Raw genomic sequence first — 12,061 nt, 5'->3', positions numbered from 1 at the left:
TGACCTGTTTCAATACACAGAGGTAATATCCCTGATCTGACCTGTTTCAATACACAGAGGCACTATCCCTGATCTGACCTGTTTCAATACGCAGAGGCAATATCCCTGATCTGACCTGTTTCAATACGCAGAGGCAATATCCCTGATCTGACCTGTTTCAATACGCAGAGGTAATATCCCTGATCTGACCTGTTTCAATATCCCTGATCTGACCTGTTTCAATACGCAGAGGTAATATCCCTGATCTGACCTGTTTCAATACACAGAGGCACTATCCCTGATCTGACCTGTTTCAATACGCAGAGGCAATATCCCTGATCTGACCTGTTTCAATATCCCTGATCTGACCTGTTTCAATACGCAGAGGTAATATCCCTGATCTGACCTGTTTCAATACACAGAGGCAATATCCCTGATCTGACCTGTTTCAATACACAGAGGCAATATCCCTGATCCGACCTGTTTCAATATGCAGAGGCAATATCCCTGATCTGACCTGTTTCAATACACAGAGGCAATATCCCTGATCTGACCTGTTTCAATACACAGAGGTAATATCCCTGATCTGACCTGTTTCAATACACAGAGGCAATATCCCTGATCTTACCTGTTTCAATACACAGAGGTAATTTCCCTGATCTGACCTGTTTCAATACACAGAGGCAATATCCCTGATCTGACCTGTTTCAATACACAGAGGCAATATCCCTGATCTGACCTGTTTCAATATGCAGAGGTAATATCCCTGATCTGACCTGTTTCAATACGCAGAGGCAATATCCCTGATCTGACCTGTTTCAAAACACAGAGGTAATATCCCTGATCTGACCTGTTTCAATACGCAGAGGTAATATCCCTGATCTGACCTGTTTCAATACGCAGAGGCAATATCCCTGATCTGACCTGTTTCAATACACAGAGGCAATATCCCTGATCTGACCTGTTTCAATACACAGAGGCAATATCCCTGATCTGACCTGTTTCAATACGCAGAGGCAATATCCCTGATCTGACCTGTTTCAATACACAGAGGCAATATCCCTGATCTGACCTGTTTCAATACGCAGAGGCAATATCCCTGATCTGACCTGTTTCAATACACAGAGGCAATATCCCTGATCTGACCTGTTTCAATACACAAAGGCAATATCCCTGATCTGACCTGTTTCAATACACAGAGGCAATGTCCCTGATCGTACCTGTTTCAATACCCAGAGACAATATCCCTGATCTGACCTGTTTCAATACACAGAGGCAATATCCCTGATCTGACCTGTTTCAATACGCAGAGGCAATATCCCTGATCGTACCTGTGCACATAGCGACCTCTTGTTTTTAGGTAGGTTATACATAATATACATAAAATATCTCCCACACACCAATTCACCCTTAACCAAACAAAATCCAATCAAATCGTCAAATCTAATTTTATTAGTCACAAGCGCCGAATACAACAGGCGAAATGTTTACTTTTACAAGCCCTTTAACCAACAACGCAGTTTTAAGAAAATAAAGTTACGAAAATAAATACAAAAATAAAGTAAAGTAGAAAAGAAAAGAAAGAAACATAATAAATATACAATAATACATAACGAGGCTATTCTCAATCTGTTCAAAAGGTTCTGAAATGTGGTTAATGATTCACCTCCTCCAACCACTTCTTCCAACATCAGTTTTTTTAGTTTTTTTTTTTAAAGCATCCATGTCTCTCTTAATTTGTTTTTTTTTTCTCACAAATGTTCACAATCAGACTGTTGGAAAAGTTCAGACATTTTAGTTGCTCTCTATGGAGAGAATCCCACGAATTAAAAAAAAGTTTGCTAGCTATTCTGAAAATTGGCATATCCAACAGTCTATTCATGCCTGTGTGTGTGTGTGTGTGTGTGTGTGTGTGTGTGTGTGTGTGTGTGTGTGTGTGTGTGTGTGTGTGTGTGTGTGTGTGTGTGTGTGTGTGTGTGTGTGTGTTATATACACTGAACAAAAATATAAACCTGTAAAGTGTTGGTTCCGTGTTTCATGAGCTGAAATAAAACGCCTCAGAAATGTTCCATATGTTACAATGTTTCTCAAAAAATGTTGTACAAAAATGTGTTTAAATCCCTGTTAGTGAGCATCTCTCCTTTGCCACGATAATCCATCCACCTGACAGGTGTGGCATATCAAGAAGCTGATTACACACCATGATCATTACAGAGGTGCACCTTGTGCTGGGGGTAATAAAAGGTCACTCTAAAATGTGCTGTTTTGTCACTCAACAAAATGCAACAGATGTCTCATGTTGTGAGCGAGGGTGAAATTGACATGCTGACTGCAGGAATGTCCACCAGAACTGGTGCCATAGAGTTGAATGTTAATTTCTCTACCATAAGCCCCCTCCAACGTCATGTTAGTGAATTTGGCAGTATGGCGAACCGGCCTCACTATCGCAAACCATGTGTAACCACGCCAGCCCAGGACCTCCATATCCGTCTTCTTCACCTGCGGGATCGTCTGAGACCAGCCACCCGGACAGCTGATGAAACTGTGGATTTGCACAACCGAAGAATTTCTGCACAACTGTCAGAAACCGTCTCAGGGATGCTCATCTGCGTGCTCGTCGTCCTCACCAGGGTTCTTGACTTGACTGCAGATCGGCGTCGTAACCGACTTCTGAAGGGAAATGCTCATCTTCAATGGCCGGTGGCACGCTGGAGAAGTGTGCTCTTCACGGATGAATCCCAGTGTCAACTGTACCAGATGGCAGACAGCATGTATGGTGCCATGTGGGCGAGCGATTTGCTGATGTCAACGATGTCTACAGTGTCCCATAGTGACAGTGGGGTTATGGTACGGGCAGGAATAAGCTACGGACAACAAACACAATTGCATTTTTATTCATGTCAATTTTAATGCAGAGAGATACCGTGACGAGATCCCGAGGCCCATTGTTGTGCCATTGATCCACCGCCATCGCCTCATGTTTCAGCATGATAAAGTACGGCACCATGTCGCAAGGATCTGTACACAATTCCTGGAAGCTGAAAATGTCCCCGAATGTTCTATCATTGGTTCCCTCCCTTTGTCATTTCGTAACGAAACTGGTACACACTCATTCCTGTCTGGCAGTAGGAGAGCAGGAGTTTCACTCATAGACACACAACTCATTTACACTAATATAGATGGACATAATGATGGGAAAGGGAGGGAGAGAGGGTCAGATGATGTAGTTAGATAAACACAATAGCCTTCTGAATCACTTTGATACCTGGCATCTCTATATTGATAACTGTAATCTCTATTGACAACTGTCATCTCTCTATTGATAACTGTCATCTCTATAGATAACTGTCATCTCTCTATTGATAACTGTCATCTCTGTATTGATAACTGTTATCTCTCTCTATTGGATAATTGTCATCTCTCTATTGATTACTGTCATCTCTATTGATAACTGTCATCTCTCTATTGATAACGGTCATCTATATTGATAACTGTCATCTCTCACTATTGATAACTGTTATATTTCTATTGATAACTGTCAGCTCTCTCTATTGATAACTGTCATCTCTATTGATAACTGTCCTTCATCACTACTTCATCACTATGTACTCTCTCTATCGATAACTGTCATCTCTATTGACAACTGTCATCTCTATTAATAACTGTTATCTCTCTCTATTGATATCTGCCATCTCTATTGATTACTGTTATCTCTCTCTATTGATAACTGTCATCTATATTGACAGCTGTCATCTCTCTATTGATAACTGTCATCTCTATATTGATAACTGTCATCTCTATATTGATAACTGTCCTCTCTATATTGATAACTGTCATCTCTATATTGATAACTGTCATCTCTCTATTGATAACTGTCATCTCTCTCTATTGACAACTGTCATCTCTCTATTGACAACTGTCATCTCTATTGATAACTGTCATTTCTATTGATAACTGTCATCTCTATATTGATAACTGTCATCTCTATATTGATAACTGTCATCTCTATTGATAACTGTCATCTCTCTGTTGATAACTGTCATCTCTATATTGATAACTGTCATCTCTATATTGATAACTGTTGTTTCTATTGACAACTGTCATCTCTATTGATAACTGTCGTTTCTCTCTAATTCTCTCTAATTCTCTCTAATTCTCTCGCTCTCTCTCTCGCTCTCTCTCTCGCTCTCTCTCTCGCTCTCTCTCTCTCTCTAGACGATCAAGTCTGGTCATCACTACCAAGCTGTACTGGGGAGGAAAGTAAGTGCCTGTTCAAAAAGTCTTAACTATGTTTCAAATCCTGCAGAGCTCAGCTCTTTACAAAACACCTGCATGCCTTTTCTTTCTCTGCTTCTGCACCTCTTCACTCTTAACATCCTGTCATACGCTCCTGTTCTGCTGACTGGGGGATGCATGCAGTATAGATACATGGTACATGCAGTGGCAGTCATCCAGATGGAAGTAGTGATTCATCACTATGTATTCCACCATCCTTCATCACCATGTATTCATCCATCCTTCATCACTATGTATTCATCCATCCTTCATCACTATGTGTTCATTCGTCCTTCATCACTATGAATTCCTCCATCCTTCGTCACTATGTATTCATCCATCCTTCATCACTATGTATTCATCCATCCTTCATCACTATGTATTCCTCCATCCTTCATCACTATGTATTCATCCATCCTTCATCACTATGTATTCATCCATTCTTCATCACTATGTATTCCTTCATCACTATGTATTCCTCCATCCTTCATCACTATGTATTCCTCCATCCTTCATCACTATGTATTCATCCATCCTTCATCACTATGTATTCCTTCTTCCTTCATCACTATGTATTTATCCATCCTTCATCACTATGTATTCATCCATTCTTCATCACTATGAATTCCTTCATCACTATGTACTCCTCCTTCTTCATCACTATGTATTCATCCATCCTTCATCACTATGTATTCCTTCATCACCATGTACTCCTCCATCCTTCATCACTATGCATTCCTCCATACTTCATCACTATGTATTCCTCCATCCTTCATCACTATGTATTCCTCCTTCCTTCATCACTATGTATTTATCCATCCTTCATCACTATGTATTCATCCATCCTTCATCACTATGAATTCCTTCATCACTATGTACTCCTCCTTCCTTCATCACTATGTATTCATCCATCCTTCATCACGATGTATTCATCAATCCTTCATCACTATGTATTCATCCATCCTTCATCACTATGAATTCCTTCATCACTATGTATTCCTCCATCCTTCATCACTATGTATTCATCCATCCTTCATCACTATGAATTCCTTCATCACTATGTATTCCTCCTTCCTTCATCACTATGTATTTATCCATCCTTCATCACTATGTATTCATCCATCCTCCATCACTATGTATTCCTTCATCACTATGTATTCATCCATCCTTCATCACTATGTATTCATCCATCCTTCATCACTATGTATTCATCCATCCTTCATCACTATGTATTCCTTCATCACTATGTATTCATCCATCATTCATCACTATGTATTCATCCATCCTTCATCACTATGTATTCATCCATCCTTCATCACTATGTATTCATCCATCCTTCATCACTATGAATTCCTTCATCACTATGTATTCATCCATCCTTCATCACTATGTATTCATTCATCCTTCATCACTGTGTATTTATCCACCCTTCATCACTATGTAAGACTCTGTCCTTCATCACTATGTATTCATCCATCCTTCATCACTATGTATTCATCCATCCTTCATCACTATGTATTCATCGATCCTTCATCACTATGTATTCATCCATCCTTCATCACTATGTATTCATCCATCCTTCATCACTATGTATTCATCCATCCTTCATCACTATGTATTCATCCATCCTTCATCACTATGTATTCATCCATTCTTCATCACTATGTATTCATCCATCATTCATCACTATGTATTCTTCCATCTTTCATCACTATGTATTCATCCGTCTTTCATCACTATGTATTCCTTCATCACTATGTATTCATCCATCCTTCATCACTATGTATTCATCCATCCTTCATCACTATGTATTCATCCATCCTTCATCACTATGTATTCATCCATCCTTCATCACTATGTATTCTTCCATCTTTTATCACTATGTATTCATCCGTCCTTCATCACTATGTATTCCTTCATCACTATGTATTCATCCATCCTTCATCACTATGTATTCATCCATCCTTCATCACTATGTATTCCTTCATCACTATGTACTCCTCCATCCTTCATCACGATGTATTCCTTCATCACTATGTATTCATCCATCCTTCATCACTATGTATTCCTTCATCACTATGTATTCATCCATCCTTCATCACTATGTATTCATCCATTCTTCATCACTATGTATTCTTCCATCGTTCATCACTATGTATTCATCCGTCCTTCATAACTATGTATTCCTTCATCACTATGTATTCATCCATCCTTCATCACTATGTATTCCTTCATCACTATGTATTCATCCATCCTTCATCACTATGTATTCATCCATCCTTCATCACTATGTATTCCTTCATCACTATGTATTCATCCATCCTTCATCACTATGTAAAACTCTGTCCTTCATCACTATGTATTCCTTCATCATTATGTATTCATCCATCCTTCATCACTATGTATTCATCCATCCTTCATCACTATTTATTCATCCATCCTTCATCACTTTGTAATTCATACATCCTTCATCACTATGTATTCATCCATCATTCATCACTATGTATTCATCGATCCTTCATCACTATGTATTCCTTCATCACTATGTATTCATCCATCCTTCATCACTATGTATTCATCCATCCTTCATCACTATGTATTCCTTCATCACTATGTATTTATCCATCCTTCATCACTATGTATTCCTTCATCACTATGTATTCATCCATCCTTCATCACTATGTATTCATCCATCCTTCATCACTATGTATTCATCCATCCTTCATCACTATGTATTCATCCATCCTTCATCACTATGTATTTATCAATCCTTCATCACTATGTATTCCTTCATCACTATGTATTCATCCATCCTTCATCACTATGTATTCATCCATCCTTCATCACTATGTATTCCTTCATCACTATGTATTCATCCATCCTTCATCACTATGTATTCATCCATCCTTCATCACTATGTATTCATCCATCCTTCATCACTATGTATTCATCCATCCTTCATCACTATGTATTCATCCATCCTTCATCACTATGCATTCCTTCATCACTATGTAATTCATCCATTCTTCATCACTATGTATTCATCGATCCTTCATCAATATGTATTCATCCATCCTTCATCACTATGTATTCCTTCATCACTATGTACTCATCCATCCTTCATCACTATGTAAAACTCTGTCCTTCATCACTATGTATTTATCCATCCTTCATCACTATGTATTCCTTCATCACTATGTATTCATCCATCCTTCATCACTATGTATTCATCCATCCTTCATCACTATGTATTCATCCATCTTTCATCACTATGTATTCATCCATCCGTCATCACTATGTATTTATCAATCCTTCATCACTATGTATTCCTTCATCACTATGTAATTCATCCATCCTTCATCACTATGTATTCATCCATCCTTCATCACTATGTATTCATCCATCCTTCATCACTATGTATTCCTTCATCACTATGTACTCATCCATCCTTCATCACTATGTATTCCTCCTTCCTTCATCACTATGTATTCATCCATCCTTCATCACTATGTAAAACTCTGTCCTTCATCACTATGTATTCCTCCTTCCTTCATCACTATATATTCATCCATCCTTCATCACTATGTATTAATCCATCCTTCATCACTATGTATTCATCCATCCTTCATCACTATGTATTCATCCATCCTTCATCACTATGTATTCATCCATCCTTTATCACTATGTACTCATCCATCCTTCATCACTATGTATTCATCCATCCTTCATCACTATGTATTCATCCATCCTTCATCACGATGTACTCATCCATCCTTCATCACTGTGTATTCATCCATCCTTCGTCACTATGTATTCATCCACCCTTCATCACTATGTATTCATCCATCCTTCATCACTATGTATTCCTCCATCCTTCATCACTATGTATTCATCCATCCTTCATCACTATGTATTCATCCATCCTTCATCACTATGTATTCCTTCATCACTATGTATTCATCCATCCTTCATCACTATGTATTCATCCATCCTTCATCACTATGTATTCATCCATCCTTCATCACTATGTATTCCTTCATCACTATGTATTCATCCATCCTTCATCACTATGTATTCATCCATCCTTCATCACTATGCATTCATCCATCCTTCATCACTATGTATTCATCCATCCTTCATCACTATGTATTCATCCATCCTTCATCACTATGCATTCCTTCATCACTATGTAATTCATCCATTCTTCATCACTATGTATTCATCGATCCTTCATCACTATGTATTCATCCATCCTTCATCACTATGTATTCCTTCATCACTATGTACTCATCCATCCTTCATCACTATGTATTCCTCCTTCCTTCATCACTATGTATTCCTCCTTCCTTCATCACTATGTATTCATCCATCTTTCATCACTATGTATTCATCCATCCTTCATCACTATGTATTCATCCATCCTTCATCACTATGTACTCATCCATCCTTCATTACTATGTATTCATCCATCCTTCATCACTATGTATTCATCCATCCTTCATCACTATGTACTCATCCATCCTTCATCACTATGTATTCATCCATCCTTCATCACGATGTACTCATCCATCCTTCATCACTATGTATTCATCCATCCTTCATCACTATGTATTCATCCATCCTTCATCACTATATATTCATCCATCACTATGTACTCATCCATCCTTCATCACTATGTATTCCTTCATCACTATGTATTCATCCATCCTTCATCACTATGTACTCATCCATCCTTCATCACTATGTATTCATCCATCCTTCATCACTATGTAATTCATCCATCCTTCATCACTATGTATTCATCCATCCTTCATCACTATGTATTCATCCATCCTTCATCACTGTGTATTCCTTCATCACTATGTACTCATCCATCCTTCATCACTATGTATTCCTCCTTCCTTCATCACTATGTATTCATCCATCCTTCATCACTATGTAAAACTCTGTCCTTCATCACTATGTATTCCTCCTTCCTTCATCACTATGTATTCATCCATCCTTCATCACTATGTATTAATCCATCCTTCATCACTATGTATTCATCCATCCTTCATCACTATGTATTCATCCATCCTTCATCACTATGTATTCATCCATCCTTTATCACTATGTACTCATCCTTCCTTCATCACTATGTATTCATCCATCCTTCATCACTATGTACTCATCCATCCTTCATCACTATGTATTCATCCATCCTTCATCACGATGTACTCATCCATCCTTCATCACTATGTATTCATCCATCCTTCGTCACTATGTATTCATCCATCCTTCATCACTATGTATTCATCCATCCTTCATCACTATGTATTCCTCCATCCTTCATCACTATGTATTCATCCATCCTTCATCACTATGTATTCATCCATCCTTCATCACTATGTATTCCTTCATCACTATGTATTCATCCATCCTTCATCACTATGTATTCATCCATCCTTCATCACTATGTATTCATCCATCCTTCATCACTATGTATTCATCCATCCTTCATCACTATGCATTCCTTCATCACTATGTAATTCATCCATTCTTCATCACTATGTATTCATCGATCCTTCATCACTATGTATTCATCCATCCTTCATCACTATGTATTCCTTCATCACTATGTACTCATCCATCCTTCATCACTATGTATTCCTCCTTCCTTCATCACTATGTATTCATCCATCCTTCATCACTATGTACTCATCCATCCTTCATCACTATGTATTCATCCATCCTTCATCACTATGTATTCATCCATCCTTCATCACTATGTACTCATCCATCCTTCATTACTATGTATTCATCCATCCTTCATCACTATGTATTCATCCATCCTTCATCACTATGTACTCATCCATCCTTCATCACTATGTATTCATCCATCCTTCATCACGATGTACTCATCCATCCTTCATCACTATGTATTCATCCATCCTTCATCACTATGTATTCATCCATCCTTCATCACTCTATATTCATCCATTACTATGTACTCATCCATCCTTCATCACTATGTATTCCTTCATCACTATGTATTCATCCATCCTTCATCACTATGTACTCATCCATCCTTCATCACTATGTATTCATCCATCTTTCATCACGATGTACTCATCCATCCTTCATCACTATGTATTCATCCATCCTTCATCACGATGTACTCATCCATCCTTCATCACTATGTATTCATCCATCCTTCATCACTATGTATTCATCCATCCTTCATCACTCTATATTCATCCATTACTATGTACTCATCCATCCTTCATCACTATGTATTCCTTCATCACTATGTATTCATCCATCCTTCATCACTATGTACTCATCCATCCTTCATCACTATGTATTCATCCATCCTTCATCACGATGTACTCATCCATCCTTCATCACTATGTATTCATCCATCCTTCATCACGATGTACTCATCCATCCTTCATCACTATGTATTCATCCATCCTTCGTCACTATGTATTCATCCATCCTTCATCACTATGTATTCATCCATCCTTCATCACTATGTATTCCTCCATCCTTCATCACTATGTATTCATCCATCCTTCATCACTATGTATTCATCCATCCTTCATCACTATGTATTCCTTCATCACTATGTATTCATCCATCCTTCATCACTATGTATTCATCCATCCTTCATCACTATGTATTCATCCATCCTTCATCACTATGTATTCATCCATCCTTCATCACTATGCATTCCTTCATCACTATGTAATTCATCCATTCTTCATCACTATGTATTCATCGATCCTTCATCACTATGTATTCATCCATCCTTCATCACTATGTATTCCTTCATCACTATGTACTCATCCATCCTTCATCACTATGTATTCCTCCTTCCTTCATCACTATGTATTCATCCATCCTTCATCACTATGTACTCATCCATCCTTCATCACTATGTATTCATCCATCCTTCATCACGATGTACTCATCCATCCTTCATCACTATGTATTCATCCATCCTTCATCACTATGTATTCATCCATCCTTCATCACTCTATATTCATCCATTACTATGTACTCATCCATCCTTCATCACTATGTATTCCTTCATCACTATGTATTCATCCATCCTTCATCACTATGTACTCATCCATCCTTCATCACTATGTATTCATCCATCCTTCATCACGATGTACTCATCCATCCTTCATCACTATGTATTCATCCATCCTTCATCACTATGTATTCATCCATCCTTCATCACTATATATTCATCCATCACTATGTACTCATCCATCCTTCATCACTATGTATTCCTTCATCACTATGTATTCATCCATCCTTCATCACTTTGTGATTCATCCATCCTTCATCACTATATATTCATCCATCCTTCATCACTATGTATTCATTGATCCTTCATCACTATGTATTCATTCATCACTATGTACTCATCCATCCTTCATCACTATGTATTCATCCTTCCTTCATCACGATGTACTCATCCATCCTTCATCACTATGTATTCATCCATCCTTCATCACTATGTATTCATCCATCCTTCATCACTATATATTCATCCATCACTATGTACTCATCCATCCTTCATCACTATGTATTCCTTCATCACTATGTACTCATCCATACTTCATCACTATGTAAAACTCTGTCCTTCATCACTATGTATTTCTTCATCCTTCATCAATAAGTATTCATCCATCATTCAGCAGGAGAAGGAAAGGAGTTGACAGAACGCAGACTCTAAACACTAACTTACAGATAGTTACTGTACATAAAGCACACACACACACACACACACACACCGAAACACACAGAGTGGCCA

At 38.1% G+C, this 12,061-nt stretch overlaps 1 protein-coding gene across 2 annotated transcripts in view; it reads left to right on the top strand.

The window, feature by feature from the left end:
• Positions 1-12,061, top strand: part of LOC139382373 (potassium voltage-gated channel subfamily A regulatory beta subunit 1a) — a 160,031-nt gene that overhangs the window by 120,444 nt on the left and 27,526 nt on the right. For both annotated transcript variants that reach the window (XM_071126372.1, XM_071126373.1), the window contains exon 6: positions 4,195-4,239. In XM_071126372.1, coding sequence (XP_070982473.1) covers positions 4,195-4,239 — 45 coding nt within the window. The remainder of the gene's footprint in view (positions 1-4,194; positions 4,240-12,061) is intronic.

This window comes from Oncorhynchus clarkii, chromosome 24 (genome assembly GCF_045791955.1).
Source record: "Oncorhynchus clarkii lewisi isolate Uvic-CL-2024 chromosome 24, UVic_Ocla_1.0, whole genome shotgun sequence".
In the NCBI taxonomy this organism is placed as follows: domain Eukaryota; kingdom Metazoa; phylum Chordata; class Actinopteri; order Salmoniformes; family Salmonidae; genus Oncorhynchus; species Oncorhynchus clarkii.
The sequence above is the reverse complement of the archived record's forward strand: the minus strand, read 5'-3'. Positions and strand labels throughout refer to the sequence as shown.